Source organism: Coenobita brevimanus, chromosome 95 (genome assembly GCF_032717465.1).
Source record: "Coenobita brevimanus isolate Jiangsu-jjx chromosome 95, ASM3271746v2, whole genome shotgun sequence".
Classification (NCBI taxonomy): Eukaryota; Metazoa; Arthropoda; class Malacostraca; order Decapoda; family Coenobitidae; genus Coenobita; species Coenobita brevimanus.
Window position 1 is genome coordinate 23,964,308 of NC_137048.1, and position 20,373 is coordinate 23,984,680.

A 20,373-nucleotide genomic window follows, 5' to 3' on the forward strand; every position below is an offset into this window, starting at 1 on the left:
TGAGATATGAAGCACTCTTAATGATACTGCTGCAGCAACAAGAGTAAAGGCTTTCATAAATTACATACCTGAGCTTAAATTTCAATGTCCGATGTGACAGGAAATTCAGAGATTCAAAACACCATTGTAAATCATTCCATCCCACCGTCACGGTTTGATCCTGATAATGCAAAATGAAAGCTTCACTTATAAGACACCTAACTTTCACTAACTTTCTGGCAGTTCGTCCGCTCCGTGTGGTAAATTGCTGATATCAGTATTCAGAAACATTCAGATAAAATGTTTTATGTAAATAAATGTCATGGGGTGTTCCATATTATAATTTATGCTTGTGTGTACTGTGTACAGTCCATAAAGTTCGCGGTCTACAGGAAGGTTATAAATTTCGGGCATTGTTGCAGCGTTGGATTTATATTTATTCGTCAGGATAGTCCTCGTTATAGGAAACATACAACCTACGGAATCTGTATAAATAAGAAATTATTGAACAGATGTTCTGGATTTAAAAACATCGCTTGAAATTTTAAGCCTGCTTGTTAACGCGGAACTAGAGGGAACTGTAACTGATGTGCTAATATGTCCAGCTCATTGTGTGATGGTGTGCTACATCATTTTGCACTTTAATGTGTCCTGCCATACTATTTTAACTTTAACTTGGCCTAAATCTGCCATACCTTTATCATGAACGCTGAATATTAACAACAGATCAACATTAAAATATCATGCTAGCCAATGAGAAGTGCTGTGGAAAGGATGTTGAGTCGTGGCATCATCTTTTTCTTTCCACGAAGGTTCGTAAAATAAAGTACAAAAGGAGAGCAAGCTCGTGAAAGAACCATAGTCATTGTGTTGTGCGAGTGTGGTCAGTATATAGGCGTTAATTTTTTCTCTGCTGCACTTTGTGTCATATGTCCTTCTGTAGTAACCTGATTATTCTTAACACAAACAACAATATGAGTGCATTCTTGACTTAGATATATAACACTTTATTGTCATCTCTTTTCCAAGTACAGTGTTTCTGTGTTCAGTCAGAGACAAACGATCACCTGCTGCATCCTCTTTACACTTAAGGCATGTCCCCTGACACATCACAAGAAAGAGTATAATCGATGGGCAGAGAAACATAAGAAGCCTCTCTCAGGTTAATGGTTTCTGCCAGCAGAGGAAAGTGAAAACCAGACGAGGCGATATTTTTGGCAAACTATTGTCCGTGAATGTACAGTCCTAGTCAGTAGCACCGTCACCTGTGTACAGGATTCCGAATTCATGACAGGAGACACCAACCCATTTTCATATAACGACAGTATCACGCTAGCCCCTTCACTGCGATGATGCTTTTCTCACTTTTATCCTTGCAATTTACTCATAGAGGTGACGCTCTTTTAAAAAGGTTAAAAAGTGTTGTACCTAATTCCTATACCATAAGATGTCTCTCCTAAACACAATATAAGCGACTGATGGCAAGGAGAATGTAGCAGCAAAGATGTCACCGAGTAGGGGTTAATGCTGACACATTGTACAACGTTGAAAAGCTGTGGCACATAACTGTATGATTATCTGGAATACTACTGTTATTATCGGCTTGCCCTTCAGGTGTGCATATCATGTTCCACCCCTTTGACACGGAACAATTTTTTACTTTGAATCGGTGTGCGTGAGGAATGCGGTTTAAGCCTTGTATTCTCAATGGGATTACATGACATGCAACCTTCTCCTCCTCCTCCTCCTCCTCCTTCTTGTTCTTCTTCTTCTTCTTCATCTTCTAGTAGATTGTTAGTAAACGAGCCGATTGGTATTGTATAGATTATCTAATATACTATAGCAGTAGCCATGTGTGTGTGTGTGTGTGTGTGTGTGTGTGTGTGTGTGTGTGTGTGTGTGTATTTTGGGCAGCCGAAACTACACATTCAAATTGCACCAAAATTGGCACAAAAATCGCAAAAAATCCGCTGATGTGAAAGAACTTGGTCCCATCACAATTGGAAAACTTTTACTATATTTAATGAGTGATCAAATTTTGACCAAAAAACGTCGTGCCCGGCTTGAGTGCGTGAAATTAGGGTTGCATTCACTGTAGAGTTTTTGATGGCTTTCTTGATTGATGATTTTATATTAGAGTTAAGCACGATCAAAGTTTGGTTCAGAAAACAGTTCATTCGGTAGCGGGACTTTTAGAAATCGAGTCTACTCGAGCCATGTGCCACGACCCTATACATTTTAGACGATCAGAGCCGCCGAATTGAGCGTTTTTAGTGTGCTTTTTCCGTGATGTTGCCTTGGTGGTTGACTAGAACAGCACATAGACGTGATTCGGATTACCTGAAATGATCGCAACGCGCTTGCGAAGCGTGAGGAAACGAGTGGGAAGCGCGAGGAAACTACTGCGAAGCACGAGAAAGCCAGCACGCAGCGCAACAGCTCTCCGCAGGAGCAAGTGCGAGAGGGCCCGAAGGGCCCACGAGCACTTGTCTTTTGTATGGAAGTTGAGAGGTTACCCAAGAGTGAGTTTAAGGGAGGGTGGAACTGAATTATGTTACAAGGTTGATTTCTAGTGGACACCACAAAAGAGAAATTAGTAATCACAGTTAAAGTGCGTGAGGGAAGCAAGAGCAAAATATGAGAGGCAGCCCAGTGGAACATAGTCTCGTAGTACACTCGTGTATGCAAGACACATCGAGTATGTATATTATTTTTGTACTGCTTTATCATGAAGCATAAAAATGACTCCATGCAATGAAAGTGACTGTGTGAAGTGAAGTTTGGGTTACTGTATGAAGTGAAGGTTGGGTTCCTATATGAAGTGAAATTTGGATTGCTATATGAAGTGAAATTTGGGTTACAATATGAAGTGAAGTTTGGATTACAAAATGTAGTGAAGTTTAGGTTACTATATGTAGTGAAATTTGGGTTACTATATGAAGTGAAGTTTGGGTTAATATATGAAGCGGAGCTTGGGTTACTGTATGACGTTTCAATTACTGTTTGGCGTAAAGCTGAAGTCACAAAAAAAAAAAATAATAATAACAATCCCAAATTCCCTGTGATGCGGATGGAAGGCAACTTGTTCTTTTCTTTATTTGAGGTAGAGAAGATTTAGACAAGTTCCTCACAGTATGGGATGGTATATGGAGAAGAATGTGTGTGTTTTTTTTAATATAATTATTTTTTCATCTTGCCACAGTTCAGTAGCAATCCCTGCATCTGGTGAGAACAGTAACATGAACCAAACAAACCGGATTTATTAAATTATGGTGCCGGTCTTGTCTGGTGGGGATCCAAGCAATTTGTAATAAGATTACCTCCACCACGAGAGATGGAAGGCATTTTTGCTCCTGTTCTTTTCTTTATTATTCTGCTGTTAGCAAGTGTAACCCCTTCAGTAGTCCCATGACGCATTTTAATGTATTGTTCTAACTACCTTCAAACTATTTTAAACAACTCAGGCAAGAGCGGATTAATTAAGGCCGAATATAATCCCTCCAAATGGTAAAACCTCTCGTAAGCTGGGTAAATTCACATATAGATAGCAAAAATGAAATACAGAACACGTCCTAGAGCTCAAGAGGTTAAGAGAGAGCAAACTGGCAAATCATTATGAAAATACATATAGGCATTCCTGGTGAATCGGAGATGAGAACGGTGGCAGAATGATACTGAATGATACTATATATTTACACCAAAAAAACAAATGGGAAGTACTAAACGGGAACTGAATTAGCTTGGGTTGTTAGTGACCAGTGGAAGCTTTGTAATATCCTGGTAATTATATGGGAGATGTGGATGTACTGGTAGGGCTGTTCTAGTTTGTGTAATGCCACTCGGTACTGAATCAGCATGGCGGAAGTACAGTACGGGCTCTGCTGCTAACCATAAATACAGTATATTGACTATAAAGTTGACATTTGGTGCTGGTACGTATAGTTTTGTGTGTAAAGAGGAAGAGAGTTAAAAGACCCTGTCCTGGATGAAAAAAAAAAAAAAAATCATATTATTCTCTTTATACAGGGTGCGTAAAAAAGATGTTAACACTTAAAAGTAACACACATTGGAACAGAACTGACAATACATGAGATGCTGACAGATACACTTTCATAGCTTTAAAGAGTCAGACGGTGTCCACTCTTTTGCCATCATTATCAGCACATTTGTGGACCAGCTTAGTCAGCAAGAAAGAAAAGGTTGAAAATGTTTTCCGTGTAAATGTTAACATCATATTGAAACATCCTGTTCTCTAATTTGGCCTAATTTACCATCTCCTCGCGTTGAATGCTGAGTTGCAGGAGCAGATCAACACTAGAATACGGTGCCAGTCATGAAGTGCTCTCTCTCTCTAGGTAGATAGATAGATAAATAGATAGATAGATAGGTAGATGTAGAGCCGAACTTATGTCTTTTTTTTTTCTGCCACAAATCTACGTGAAATAAGCTTCAAAAGGACATTTCAAAGCCAAAGGTGGCTGTTGTGTATATGTACGCAACGACTTATCTTGCTTTTGTGTTCCTGAACTTGATTCTTCTGAATTCTCTACTCTCTGGCTTCGGCTTTCCTGTCATTCTCTGATTAAATATATCTACGCTGTTTACTTATCCCCCAATTCTACTGACTATCAAAAATTCTTTGACTATCTTACTTCTACGATGGAACACATTCTATCCATTTCTCCTTTCACTGAAATCTCCATTCTAGGAGATTTCAATGTTCACCACCACCTTTGGCTCTCCTCTCTTTTCACTGATCCACCTGGTGAACAAGCCTACAACTTTTCTACCCTTAATGACCTAGAGCAGCTCGTACAGCACCCTACCCGTATCCCTGACCGCCCTGGAGAGAGCTCCAACATATTTGACCTCTTCCTTACAACTAATGGTTCTGCTTATGCTGTTAATCTTTCCTCTCTGTTGGGCTCCTCTAATCACAATCTTATTGCCTTATCCTGTCCTATCGCTCTGGTATGGCCTGCGGACCATCCAAAGAAATGTCGACTGTGGCACTTTGGAGCTGCGGATTGGGAGGCCCTCAGGCAGTACTTCTTTGATATTCCCTGGAATGATTATTGCTTCCTTGGCCTGGAGCCATCTGGATGTGCGTTGCACATTACAGAGGTTATTCTCTCGGGCATGGAAGCATACATTCCATTCTCATATCCTTTGACTAATGCAAGAAAGCCTTGGTTTAATCACGCTCGTTCTAATGCTGTCCGCAACAAGGAGAGGGCCTATAAAAGGTACCAGAGCCAACCCACCCCTGAATCACATCTTTTTTATGTGTCTGCCTGGAATCGTGCTAAGTCTGTTCTTCGCACTGCAAAAAATAATTTCATCCGTACTAAATGCTCTCAACTCTCCAACTCGAATTCTTCTCACTCCTTCTGGCATCTTGCCAAAAACCTTTCTAACAACTTTACCTCATCATCCTTCCCTCCTCTTTTCTACTCTGATGGCTCTGTAGCTATTTCTTCTACTTATAAAGCAGATCTCTTCACTCAGACTTTCTCCTCGAATTCCACCTTAGACAATTCCGGTGATGTTCCTCCATCACTTCCTCCCTCTGACTTCCTCAAGGCTGACATTAAAATTTCTTCATCTGATGTGTTTTCTGCCATCACTGGCCTCAGTACTAACAAGGCATATGGGCCTGATGGAGTCCCTCCTGTTGTCCTCAAGAACAATGCTTCCATGCTTACACCTTGCCTAGGTAAACTCTTTCGCCTTTGTCTATCAACTTGTACCTTTCCTTCTTGCTGGAAGTTTGCTCTCATTCAGCCAGTCCCAAAGAAGGGTGACCATTCCCAACCCTCTATCGTCCAATTGCTTTAACATCCTGTGTCTCAAAAGTTTTCGTCTCTATTCTTAACAAAAATTTTTTAAAGCATCTTTCCTATCACAACCTTCTTTCTGATCATCAGTATGGGTTCCGTCAGGGACGCTCCACTGGTGTTCTTCTCGCCTACCTTTCAGATTTCTGGTCATCCTCCTTTCGGGACTTTGGCGAAAGCTTTGCCATTGCACTTGACATCTCAAAGGCTTTCGATCGAGTCCGGCATAAATCTTCAATTTCCAAACTGCCCTCTTACGGTTTCTATCCTTCTATCTGTGCCTTCATCTACTGCTTCCTTTCTGGTCGTTCTGTAGCCGCTGTTGTAGACGGCCATCGTTCTTCTCCTAGATCTATCAACAGTGGTGTTCCTCAGGGCACTGTCCTATCACCAACTCTCTTCCTTTTATTCATCAATGATCTTCTAAGCTGTACATCCAACCCTATCCACTCGTATGCTGATGATTCCACCCTTCACCTTTCCATTCGGCTCCCGCAACGTCCATCCCAGCAGTTACTTCAGCAGACAAGGGATGAGGGTATGGCACACCTAATGTCTGACTTGGTTCGTATCTCTGACTGGGGTAAAAATAATCTTTCGTTTTTTATGCATCAAAGACTCAGTTTTTACACCTATAAACCTGACAGAATCTTCCACAGGAGTACCCACTAATGTTTAATTATATCCAGCTCAATCTTGCATCATCCTTGAACATGCTTGGGGTTCCATTCACTCGGGATTTATCTTGGAAAGATCATATTACATCTCTTTTAAAATCAGCTTCCAAAAGATTAGGTGCACAAAGCCGTCTCCATACCTTCTTTATCCCTGCACGGTTGTTGACTTTATACACGGGTTTTATTCTCCCCTGTGTGGAGTACAACGCTCATGTGTGGGGAGGCTCCCCTCATACAGCTCTTCTCAACAGGGTGGAGTCAAAGGCTTTTCTTCTCATTAACTCTCCTCCTCTTACTGGCTCCCTTCAACGCTTGTCTCTTCGCCGCACTGTTGCCTCTTTATCTCTTTTCTGTCGCATTTTCCATGGTCACTGCTCCTCTGAACTGTCTGCTTGCATCCCTCCACCTCTACGACGGGCGCGTAGCACCCGTCTAACAGCAAACTCTCATCCCTTTTCTGTCCATCTCTCTAATGCAAGAGTTAACCGTTACTCCCAGTCCTTTATTTATACAACGGGTCAACTCTGGAACTGTCTCCCTCTGTCTGAATTCCCTACTTCCTATGATCTCCAGTCTTTCAAACGCAGTGTGTCCTGGCATCTCGAAATGAACAGATCTTGAATTTGGCTCACTTTTGTATTGTTTTTGTTTTGTTTTTTTCTTGGAAGGAGTTGATTGCAGGCTCCTAGCCTTTGGTTCCTTCTTATTCGCATAAAAAAAAAGTAATTATTTCTACATTATAGATATATTTTTATTTAATATTCCTTTATATTTGAATAATTATATGCATGTATGTATGTATGTGTGTATATATTATGTACTTTATGCATGTGTAAATATGTATGAATGTGTTTATGTATGTATTATGTTTATAAACACAACACACACTCACGAAAGGTCTGAACTAAGGACTAAACAGTTTCTCAAGTACGTATTGCCCCTGCCTTAAAATGCTCCTCACCTCGGATCTTACCATTAGAAACGCCGTCATCCACCTTCACTGCCGGCATTTACCTGCCATCATCATCCTTCACGCCTCTCTCTTTCAAGTGGCGAAAGACTCCATTCACTCCCCCTACAAACACGATAAATCCCCTCTCTTTTCCCCTCGCAGACATGCCTGATGGGGATCCCTCGATCACTGGAGGACGACCGAAGTATCACGTAGGCGACCAGGTGAATGTGAACTGCACGTCCATGAGGTCACGTCCCGCCGCCTCCCTCGAGTGGTATATCAACGGAGAGAAGGTCAAGGTCAGTTACTCTACTTGCAAGGTCTGCCACGAATAAGTTAACCCTTTCATGGCCGGAACAGCTCTAGTATATAATTTCACCTACCACCAAGTGCTTATCTTTACTTGAGGGTGAGTCATAAGGGGCCTGATTGTTAATGCTGTAACCATTAACTCTCTTACGGTAGGAACAATTCTACAGCAGTATTCATTTCCAGCATGTGTCATATCATTTTCTTCAGCTGAGAGTGAGAGTATGAGCATGAGATTGTTAATACTAATGCCATTAACACTTTCATAATCAGAATTAACTAATTCTCTTCCATTTAACACCAGACGATGTTATTCAGCTGAGAGTGAGCAGAATTTGGAGACATCTTTTCTGCTTTTATTCTTCTTATTACCAGACGATTTCATTCGACCTAGACAGAGGGAGATCTCTAATGTGAAAGGGTTAATCAAATCTATGTCCTACCCCTCCAGTTTGAAAATATCCCCTAAAGTGAAGAATAATCTTTTGAAGACAAGAATATAATAAACATACGTCATCGGAGCGAAGAGATTAATACTATGGTCCTTTTACCTTAACTTGGCTCAGATTGTTTTCCCTTTGCATCTTACTTCACGTAGTTCAGTGGCAGAATAAGACAATGCTGTGGCTATACATCAGTTCCATAGCACTTGGTGACTGGGACTGAATTCTAGTGTTCATCTCGTGCTACATCTCCGTAATCAACATGGAGAGATGGCAGTTTTTGGGCCAAGTTTGCGTTAAAAGGCTATTGTACCATTACATATCTCGTTATTGACATTATTATTCAGTTTCATCTAACACCACATGATTTTTTTTCTGTTGGGCGAATATGGAAGCCAGAGTTTGAATAACAATGGACAAAACCTTACTCATGGGTAGAGCCTTCATACACAGTATCAACAGGACTTTTTTGTGTTCCTGAAACATTCTCAGAGGAAGATCAGTCAAATGATACTAGTCCGGATTTTATACCCTTGTTTGCGAAACGAGAGCAGATGTTATGTTTTACCTTGAATACTGTATGTGTGTGTGTGTGTGTGTGTGTGTGTGTGTGTGTGTGTGTGTGTGTGTGTGTGTGTGTGTGTGCGCGTGCTTGCGTGCGTGCGCGAGCGCGCGAACAACAAAATTACTTGAAAAGTTTCCATCCGATTTGAACCGAACTCGGTGGAAGGGTAAAATGATAGACAGTTAGGAAATATATTGGTCTGAGAATAACATCAGAGTTCAAGGTCACAGATCAATCAGGGTCTGACCTAGCAAAACCAACCTAAACAAATTGTGTCTGATTTAGACCAAACTTGATGAATTTTCTAGGTAAAGGCAAGAATGAAGTAAGTCAGTATTGAGAACAATCAGTTAAAGGTCAAAGTCACAGGGCAAGGTTAAAGTTCGACTTGTGTCTTGTGAGTTTTTGTTAGCCTTGGTCTGTCTGGTTAAGCAGACTCATCCCCAGGCAAGAGTCACCTCTGTAAAGCCGTGCTCTGCAGTGAACTGATATTCCTTTGTGGCGGACTGCGCCGTACCACAGCGAGGTGCAGGGAGAAATGTAGAAGTTTGGTTCCTGGATGGGTGACACATCTGCGTATCTCCACCCAGTTAACAGAGACACAGTAGTCGGCTCCAAATCACCTTGTAATTTGGTTATTTAGTTTCCACTAAACGTCGTAAATGGTTTTCCTGGGCTACAGGAAACCGTTAGCCTTGTCACTCAGTGTAGAGTCATTGGAAGTGAAAAGAGGAGTAGCAAAAGATGACAAGAAAGATGGGAGAAATGGGAAGAGAGAGGGCAGACAGAGAGAGAAGAGATTGGTAGAGGGGAAGAAAGCAATAGGTAGCACTACATCAACTGAGTGGATGATGGGTGCCCCCACCTACCGCCGGGTGTCCTTGTGAACAAAATACCAAAAACACTTTTGATCTGATTGGGTCAAACTTCATAGAATCGTTCGGAGTTAGCCAAGGAGTTAACATACTTTTTAAGAACAATAGGTCAAATGTCAGTATCACATGATAAAGTCAATTTAAACAGCTTTAACCCGTTTTTGACCAAACTTTGTGGAGGTCAGAGTAAAGGAAGAATAATGGCCTTTGTTATATGAGAACAGAGAATCACATATCAGTCACAAAAAGGTCAGAGTTCAAAATCAAATAGTAAGGTCATCTTAAACAGCTTCGATCTGATTTCGACCAGATGCTGTGGGAGGGTTCAGGTTAAAATAAAGATGAAGGGGTTTGATTTTGAGAGGAATCGGCGAAGGTCAAGGTCACAAGACAAAGTCAGATATTCAGCCCTTAGACCAAATGATCACTTGCGAGTTTTGGGATACAGGGAAGCCCAGAATATAAGCACTGGTAAGTCTCTCATTATCAGTATAAATTTTGTTTAAATTAGAAAAATTTCGTGTGAAAATAACTAACATAATATGAAGTACATGCTGAATAACGCCATGCTTCGATTTAGCCGTAAATGAGGAGAGTGTGATTTCGAAGACCGTCCATCGTTTCACATTGATTGCCAAATTGCCTACTGTTCTCTGTATTTACAGTTTCACTAATATTGCAAAAATTTTTAATGTCGATATTTTGAATTTCCTTATAGCCCAAGACTCGTAGTGGTCAAGTGTTAGGCGCGTGGGATATTACATTTTCTGAGTGCTCTTCCCTCTTTAGCTTCAATGATTTATGTTTTTATTATATATATATTTATTTATTTACTGCAGCGTGGGAAGTAGATAATGACACGACACGCACCACACTATTATGTTCTTCCAGTGAACCTCCTATGAGGGAAAACCTTGATTTATATAATCATCATCATCGTCATAATCCCTTTCCCCAATTGAAGATGGGGTAAGTACAATACAAATATAAATAAATATATATATATATATATATATATATATATATATATATATATATATATATATATATATATATATATATATATATATATATACCCACTGAAAGTTAGAGGAAAATTATTAACAGGCAGACCAGTAATGAAAAATTAAAACAGCGCAGTTCACGGCACACAGGAAAATATTAATAGCTTTAAAAGAATCATCCTAGTGAGAGAGAGAGAGAGAGAGAGAGAGAGAGAGAGAGAGAGAGAGAGAGAGAGAGAGAGAGAGAGAGAATATTAGGTTGGAGGAGACTGTGATCATTGACATCCACAGTAATAAACAAGCATAGAAAACCTAGACTGTATGCAGGAATAATACTACTCAGCAAGAGAGTGTGTAAAAAACGGAATCTAAAGGTGAATGTAGGGAAGAGTAAAGTTATGGTCTTCGCAAGAAGTGAAGTCAGTGAATGTACAGTGAGGTTGGATGAGGAGGAAATGGAAAATGTGAGTGCGTTTAAGTACTTGGTAGTGTCATGAGTAAGGATGGAAGTTTGGAGGGTGAAGTGCTTGAAAGGGTACAACAGGAAGAAAGGTTGCTGGTTCCTTGAAAGCAGTGATAAGAAACAGGGAAGTGAGCATGGAAGTGAAAAAGTTACTACATGACAGTATTGTGATACCAGCTCTAACGAATGGAAGTGAAGCTTGGACATTGTTGGAGGGACAGAAGTCAAGAGTGAGAGCAGTGGAAATGAGTTATATGAGAGGAGCATGTGGAGTCACATGAAGAGACAGACTGACAAATGAGGAAGTGAAATAGCGTTGTGGTGTGGATGTGGATATAATAGGAAGAGTTAGGAGAAACACACTGAGGTGGTTTGGCCATGTGGAGAGGATGGAGAGTGAGTGACTGACGAGGAGAGCGAGGAGAGCGTATGTGAGCGTATGTTGGGGAGGCCGTGGATAAGATGGAGGGATGGAGTGGATAGGTATATGAGAGAGAAGAGTGTGAACTGGGAGCAGGTCAGTGAAATGGCGGGGGACAGTGCGACATGGAGGCGATTTGTTTGTGGCCATCCCTTGCGAGATTAAGGCGTCTGGGAATAGATAGATAGATAGATTTATGAAAGAATAGTTTTCAGAGAGAGAAAAAAATGGACTTACTGGATTGATACGAGGAAGATAACTGATATGTAGATCAGTATTAATAACAGTACATTTCACAGTGCGCAGGAAATATTCTACCAACAAAAAACAGATGGGAAAAAAAGAAGCATCCTAGTGCGGTTTAAAAAAGAGACAGAGGGAAAAAGCAGAGAGGGACAAGTTTGATGCGAGGAGAGAGGGAAAAAATGGAGGAGGGGACTTGATGAATAGTAATTGTTGTGTGAGTCCAGGGAAGGGCGGTGTGGGGGCGGCCATTACGGACAGGGGAGCATATGTACGGCCATGAATCCTCGCAGGGGAGATGCAGGTGAAAGAAAGGGAACACAGTAATCATTGATGAACAAAAAATTATAACGATGAGGGAGAATTTAAAAAAGTGAGGGAGCATGAAACGGAATAAATGAACAAGAAGAGACCGACCGACAGACAAACAGTTTGATAGGTAGGTAGATAACGAAGCGAGGAGCCGAAATGAAAAAAAAAAAGCACTGAAATACAGGTAAAATATTTTCTACAAGAGCCATATTGAAAGCTAAGTATCATCGTGTTATAATATAATCGTCCTACATTGCGATCGGCGACAGGATAAGATTCGTAGGACGATGACTCTTCACAGGGGAAATACAGTCGAAAGGAAGGGAGGAAAGTAATGATGAGTGAATAATAGCTTACGTTAACGATGATGGAAGATAAAAATAACGAATATTGAAACAGAAAAGATGTTAGCCCTCAAGTTCAGGAAAACTCTGGTATATTCTCCCAGCAATAAGCAGACGATTTTAATCAGTTGAGAACCAGTCATGGGAACCTGAAAGTGTTAATAGTATTGCACTTTCACCTCAGCCTGACCCAGATTTTCGCCCTTTTGGAGCTTATTTTAACGTAAATCAGTGACTTAGAATGACAGTACTACGGCTCAGCATCATTGCCATTGCACATACTCGTGACTACTGTCGTATTTTGGTACTGATCTGTTGCTACAACTCAGCTTTCAAGCTGGAGAGATGACAGCGTTAGACCAAGTTACAGTAAGATGGGTATACTATCATTATCCCTCTTATTGGTTGGAATGACTTGAATATTTGGTTCCATCTAAAGCCAGAAGATTTTATTCATCTCTGAGGTAGTCATAGGAACCTGAGATTATATACTAGTTTACTTGGAACGCCAGCCCCAGTGCTAAATACAATCGTGTGACAGCAGGCGTTATAAACAGGGGAGGATACGTATATCCTAGCAGGGGAGACGAAGGAAGGGAGATGAGTAATGAGGGATCAGAAAATTATAACGATGGGGGAAAACGAAATGAAAAATGGTAACGATGAGGGAACACGAAACTGAGCAATAATAACGAGGAGGGAAAAGAAGCAAAGCATTATAACGATGAAGGAAGGCGATATAAAAGGGTTAATACGATGAGGGATGTAAGTTAACCACATTTTTGCCATAGGTTCAGACTTAAACAGAATGGCCTGGAGACAGTCAGTATGTCGTCTTCACAGCGATGGCATCTTTTCTGTGTTGTCCTCTATATGATGTTATGTAGTTTTGGAGAGATTTTTCCCACTAGAGGTGGTTAGATATAGCCTTCTCTGATTTAACTACAAGAGGTTCCTTATGCTTAATATAATCACCTGGAAGTAGCGTGGTTTTACAAACAAAATTCATCGTTGGAATGTGGTTCTGTGTAGGTAAATCTCCCCAAATCTAAATAAATTTGTCAGGTGGTAGCAACAGTATGATGAAAAAAGACGTTATTGCTCTTCAAGAGTAAACTATTTAATGGATAAGATCATTGCAGCTAACGTTAAATGAATATATCCAGGAAGCGTCACCATACTGATGAGAATGAGTAACCATTCTTTCCCTCACTGTCCCACGCCGTGCCAGGGGATGAGGGAAAAGTTGGTTCGGTACACCCCCTATGAACGACAAGAGAGAGATTCTGTAACGTTAATGAAAGCTGTCTATAACCCTCCAAGAGTCAGAAAGTCTCTCCGAAGCTGATTACACCGATCTGGAGGTAGGAAGAATGAACAGTAATGAAGATACCATACTGAAGTGTTGAACTAGAATCCTTGTAATTTCTTTTTTTCATAATATATATAGTGGTATTTATGTTCAGCTGGGGAAGAGCCTATTGTATTGAAGTTTATTAATGCGGTATCTAAGTCTCTAATTCAAGAAGTTTCCCAGTGCTGAATAAAATCGCTTGAAGGTAACAGAAGTGAACTAAAAATGAGTCATCGTACTGAAGAGATTAAGCCCATTATCAGTTGACGTGTTCTCTCCTATATTTGTTGTATCTCCTGGCGAGTTTGCTTAGCGTATGACTTTAGCACTGAAGGGGATAGATACTGGCTCCATTAACGTTTCAACAATCTTGATGTTATCTTGAGTTGAATAAAATCGTCAGGTGGCAGCAAAATCATCATCATCGTCAATATTATCATCATCATCATCATCATCATCATCTCTCCTCTTGTTCACACTTGTAGGTGGGGTGATGTGGGACTGATAAAACCTTTAAAACATACGTCCATTGAGTGTAGTCAGTATAGTTCATTCACACTATCTTGGCCCAGATTTTCGTCCTTTTGCAGCTCAGTGACAGACTACAATAAAACAGACATTAATCCTTTCCATAGCACTGCATTGTGACTAGCACCATATTCTAGCATTCATGACTTGATAAACTCAGCATTGAAGATGGAGAGGCGGCAGTTAGAGTTAAACAGAGATTACCCTCCCTTCCCTCTTCTCCCCCACCCGTCCAGGCGGAGAGTGACAAGTTGGTTCAGTACACCCCTGTGAACGACAGTGACGGCCTGGAGACCTCCCGCCTGGGGCTCCGCTTCACTGCACGACCCCAGCACTTCCCTGCAGGACAGCTCAGTCTAAAGTGAGTCTCCTGTTGCCTTTGTTCTGTGCAGCTTAGTGCCCTATTAAGTGGCCTTGGAGATTTTGTAACACTTCCTTCTTAGCAATTTCTTCTGCACATTGCGATTCAGATGCAAAGAATGTACATGATATAATGTGAATAATATACAGGAGAATGTTAAGGTGTAATGTGCAAAGTAAGTCGCTGTGGAGGGGTTAGTACAAAGCCACGTAGGCCTCCTACAATACGGCTCTTAGGGTTGTATTTTCCTTGGCATTGTCGTTGAACACCTCGTTTTTGTTCATTTAGTTCTTGATAATGATGTGCCAGCTTCTTGCAGTGTATATCCTTAATGCAGCTTATGTCGATATTCAAGAGATGTATAAAAGAAGTACACAGCCGCCTTTGTGGTCGCCTAAGGAGGCTTACTGACGTCTTTCCTAGTCATTATTTCATTTTCCCTTTCATTTATCTCTTTAATCCCTTTTGTGTCTATTTTTGTATTGAGTTTTAGTATATATGTGACCTAGAAGAAACTAAGTATCTAAAAAAAATTACTTATGAGGAAGAGATGCTTGGGAGCCTCCGCAGCCGACGAGAATACGAGCATAATCAGCTTATTCCCTCAATGTACAGGATATACAGTAATAAAAGAGTATTTTGGATCACATACTTGGCTTTTAACTGAGTGATACCTGTACTGCAGATTACTGTATGACAGCATATTCTGCACTGCAACATACACTATGCATCTTATTGTGTGATGCAACTTAGGCCACGTCCACATCAAATGCTTGGTGGCCCAGGCAGTGGTGGATGGGAGTTTTGCATCACTATAACCCATACAAGTGGCCCCACTGGACACGGGCGGGTGCGGACGAGAGCATGTATGGGTTACAGTGGTGAAGAATTCTCACGCGCGGCTGTTTGTAATACTTAATTTAAGGACTCCAGTCTCTGCTTTGTATGTAACAGGAAAAAAGAAGAACAAGGAAAAATAAAAGAAAATAAAAAAAAAATGCTGGGAGCCTGCAACACATTATACTTCGCAGGAGACATCTAACAAAAGAGAGCCAAAGTTAAGATCCAAAGACAAAGGAAAATGCAGAATGATGAAGACAGAGTTGAACAGTTGGATATGTGAAGGACTGAATATTGGTTAACTTCTATGAAACAGTTGCATAGAAAATGGGTGAGAGTTCGTTCCTCAAAGGGTCCTGTTCACCAGCCATAGAGGTAGGGATGGCAGTGCAGTTTAGAATTGGAGTGATCATTGAAAAAGTAATGACATTAGGATGCAACATTGCAACAATATAAAAGAGAGAATGAAAGGAGTCAGTAGGAGGAGGGGAAATGATTAGACAGAAGACCTTTGACTCCTCCTGTATAGAAGAGATTTGTTGGAAAGACAGAACCATTAGGAACACCGCTGTTAATATAAGTAGACGAAAAATGTAACCGTTTATACAACAGCAGCTATACTAGTAAAACAACCAGAAAAGAAATTAAAGATGAAAGAATGGATAGAAAGACAGAAAACCTAAAATGTTATTTTGGAAAGTATGGATTTGTACTACACGCAGTGCCATTGGTTTCATCTTATCCTGTGCAGTGTTTTCTGTGCAACCCACTCTACAGTCTGTTCTCAGTTACCCTACGTATTTTTTTTCTGTGGAACTCAGGCACGCAGACGCACACATACACAGATTTAGGAAGTGGAAAGACGGAATAGGGAACAATGGCATGAGAGTAAATGCAGATAAAACAAAAGTGATGATACCCAGGGTTGGTAGCGGTACTGTCAAAGCAAAAAGAGAGTAGTCATGTGCGATTTGCCACAAGGGTGTGGTGTGGAAAGTAACTCCATCTTGTGCAGTATTTGTGATTAATGGGTGCATAGATGTCATGGTATTAAAGGTAGACTGCGAGGCGATGCTGATTTCGTGTGTGCGGTGTGTCGGAGAGAGCATGCAGAGACTGTCAGGCATGAAAGGCTTGATCTTGCTGGCTAGTCTCTTGAGTGTGTGGAAATGTTTTGTTATATGGGGGAAATGTTATGTGCTGGAGGTGGGGCTGGAGCTAGCTCTATGGCTAGGGTAAAGAGTGGTTGGATGACGTTCAGGGAGCAGTTACGTATCATGACAGAGAGGGCTCTCCGTCCGTGCTAAGGGATCGTTGTAAGCGGCATGCGGTAGGATATAAGGCTGTATGGTGGTAAGACCTGAGCAGTAAAGGAATAGGATATTCTTATGCTTAAACGTTCAGAAATGATTATGATTAGATGGATGTGTAGTGTGTCATTGCATGCGAGGCCTGGGGGGGCTAGGTTTACGATTGAATAGTTGAGAGGAAGGATATGGCTGGAGTATATTGGTGTTATGATGAAGAGGGGTAGATTGAAACGGTTTAGGCAGGTGGAGAGAATAGAGGATGACAGTTGGGTGTGGAAAGTGATAAGTGTGATCGTTGGGGGAAGGGTTGCGAAAGGCAGACCGAAGAAGACCTGGGACAAGGTCATAGAATGTGGCCTCAAGGAGAGGCTGCCAGAGATCGAGCAGCGTGGAGAGCCGCCATTAGGTGACCAAGGCTGACGCATGCAAGCATGTTGGTGCCTTTATATACGATAAGAACGATACGTTATCCATATATACATGCATATATATGTATATATCTATATCTGTCTATCTATCTATCTATCTATCTATCTGTCTATCTATCTATCTATCTAGGTAGATAGATAGATAGTTACACAGATACAGATAGATAGATGGATAATTTATACAGTACTGTATACTCGTTCTCATTTCCACCCAATTACCGGCCTCAGCACTCAGGGGAACCTAGTTATGGGGGACCAAACAGTGATTTGTGAAGTAGTAGCCGGCAGCTAAACAGGGACTATGAGAGGAACTCGCTTATTTTTCCACCTAATCTTCCCTGATGCTGGCACGCTAGCGATGCTGTTATGCCTCTGTTACTTTCATAATTCACGGCAAACATTTGACACAGGGTCTACCCTAGGATCAACAGACATAGTATATTACAGAAATTTTGAATTGTTCCATCTCTTCCTCATCCCTCCCTCCCTTCTCACTCACTGTGCTCGGTCTTCTTAGGTGACAATAACGTAAGGCAAAAGTGATCAGCACTTAAAGATATATTTTAGCATACGGGTATTCTTAGCTTCTGACCTGCCTGAAATACTTTCATTTCGTTGGTATTATGACAAATATAACGAGCATTATACTTCATAATATCATGTACAAAGCCTCCCCAGTTACCTAATTTGCTTGCCAAGGTAGATTCGACTAGTTGACTCACCCGATTTAATTTGACTTGAGTGGTCAGTTAACTAACGAGACTTAATTATAATAATACAAAAACAAGAAGTAAACACTTTGGGTGGAACAGACAGACTATCTATGGACGTTTCACTGGTAAATAATCACAACGAGTGGCGATGTCAGCATATCAACTATAGTCTTGTGAGGAAAAAGTGTTTAGTTCATTTACTTTATCCTTGTACGGGATCTCGTTTTATTTCATTGCTCATGGGCAGAATAACACAGGGCTACAGCAGTACATCATTTCTATAGCACATTTACGTAACTAACATCATTTTTTGGTGCAATTCTGTCTCTACACCTTAGCCTTAAAGACAGGCAGAAGGTAATTTTAGGCCAGGTCAGTGTTGGGTGTGAGGTGGCTGATGTGTTGTACCTTATGTTGTAGGTGTACCGCCACCATCGCTGCAGTATACCACCTGTTCACGGAGGAGTCGGTGGAGGGCCAGCTGCTGCAGACCGGCCCGGCACTTGAGAGTAAAGGTGTCTATGCAGGTAAGTATCATTCACCATCAGCCCCACACCCCATTTTCTCCTATTACTCTCGCCCTTGAAAGCAAAGCTAATAGACTGGCTTGCACTTCCAAGCTTTAACTAATATTTTTTATTAATGTCATCCTTGGAAGTAACGTTTATAGATTGACATTCTGTATTTCTTGCTGCCGAATATTTTTTTCTTACTGTAACACTTATTTAGTGGATATATATATATATATATATATATATATATATATATATATATATATATATATATATATATATATATATATTAAATTTCAATTTTATATTGCGCGAATATAAATTCTGTGGTGTTGCTACTTATGATCTGAGATATTAGTTTCTTTTTCAGACGAAATTTAGGGGCATTGACAGTTATCATTTTGTCTTCGGCTATGGCAAATATGAAGAGAGATACCAAGCGCGGAGGTGACCTAGTTGACTCAGAGTTTCGCAGTGCTGTCTTCGTCAGGATGGATTATAATGTAGCCTGAAGTGTCAGACCCTTATATCGTCCATTCAGTGAGTTGACAAACTCTAGTAGTGAGGTGACAAACTCTAGTAATAACAGAAACTTTTAAAATGGCGGCCTGGTTTATCTTTTGTTAGCAAGTTCGTTAATTGTTTGGTTAATATAATGAATCATTTATTTTGATGAGAGTCATATGTAATGACATTTTTTCTTCGTCTGCATAATTTTATTCAAACTGAGAAACCTTTCTTGAAGTGATGGGGTTCTAGAAGGCTTAATGTTACTCCTCCAATCAGAGCAATCTCTGCAGCGTTGAATACGAGCTTTTGGAGACAGCAAGAATAACAAAAAAGTGAAGTGAAGGTTAAAAGGTCTTTAGCTAGTTTTTACTATGTACCATGGGTAGATAGATATAGATATGGAGTGGTGCTGAGAAAGATACCTTGATTTAGTAACATGAATATAACCAGGCGGCTCCCCTGCCTGGAATCCAAACGTCCATTTAAGTCCATCCCTGTCCCACGGAGGATGGTAAACGACAGAAATAGGGCAGTTTCATACTGCATTTTACCAGGTTCATCTCCACATGAGGCTGGGGATACAATAACTTCAACAACACAACAACATTCACATGGCTAAGTGACACCAGTTTTTGGTTACGTTATGTATTCTGAGTTTTATTGTTGCAGGCGCCAGCAGCATCAGTCTCCCTCACACGTGGGTACCCTGCTTGCTCACCTTCCTGGCCCAGACGATACACCTGCTCATCCAGTTGTAAGCTCCTCTTAACAGCACCTGACCTCGCTCAGCTTCTCCCAGCTCCTCCCAGCAGCCCATCCTCAGAATCATCTGACTTTGCTCAGTCATTCGCACTCTTCTCATTACTACCTATCGTCAGCAGTCATCAGGTCAACTAAACGCATCACTAAACATGTCCAAGAATAAGTGTGCAGAGCTCAAAAGGCACAAGTGACAGCAGGACAGGCGCTATCAGATTACTGCACTCAGATCCACCTGTAGGAACAGGAACCACGCGAGTCATATAAGAACAGCGCCACCTGCAGTCACAGTGTCAGTTCAGGTTTTGGTGTGGCAAGAGGGGCTAACGTTTCATTCTTTCACGATATTTTATTCAGAACCTTGAAATCTCTCTTGTTATTCTTCCCACCCCCTCACTTTTCTTCATAATTGTCTATTTACTTTCTCTAATGGGAGCGCTGGAGGTGCTTGGCAGTTGTTTATCTGATCTTGATGTCTGAGTACGTATGCTGTGTGGATAAAAAGTGCATAATTATATTTTGGAAATGTAGCATTTATACATGTAACTATTCTGCGTTGTAGCCCCCTCGATCTACTTTACTCCCCCTGTGTCTCACTCCTGTTGTCTGTTAATACCTCTACTCCTCCTGT

At 41.0% G+C, this 20,373-nt stretch overlaps 1 protein-coding gene across 1 annotated transcript in view; it reads left to right on the forward strand.

Moving 5' to 3' along the window:
• Window positions 1-19,741, forward strand: part of LOC145413257 (cell adhesion molecule 2-like) — a 201,171-nt gene extending 181,430 nt beyond the window's left edge. Inside the window, exons 4-7 of the mRNA XM_080282987.1 lie at window positions 7,608-7,741; window positions 14,546-14,670; window positions 18,382-18,488; window positions 19,653-19,741. Coding sequence (XP_080139113.1) covers window positions 7,608-7,741; window positions 14,546-14,670; window positions 18,382-18,488; window positions 19,653-19,741 — 455 coding nt within the window. The remainder of the gene's footprint in view (window positions 1-7,607; window positions 7,742-14,545; window positions 14,671-18,381; window positions 18,489-19,652) is intronic.
• Window positions 19,742-20,373: the final 632 nt, after the last annotated feature.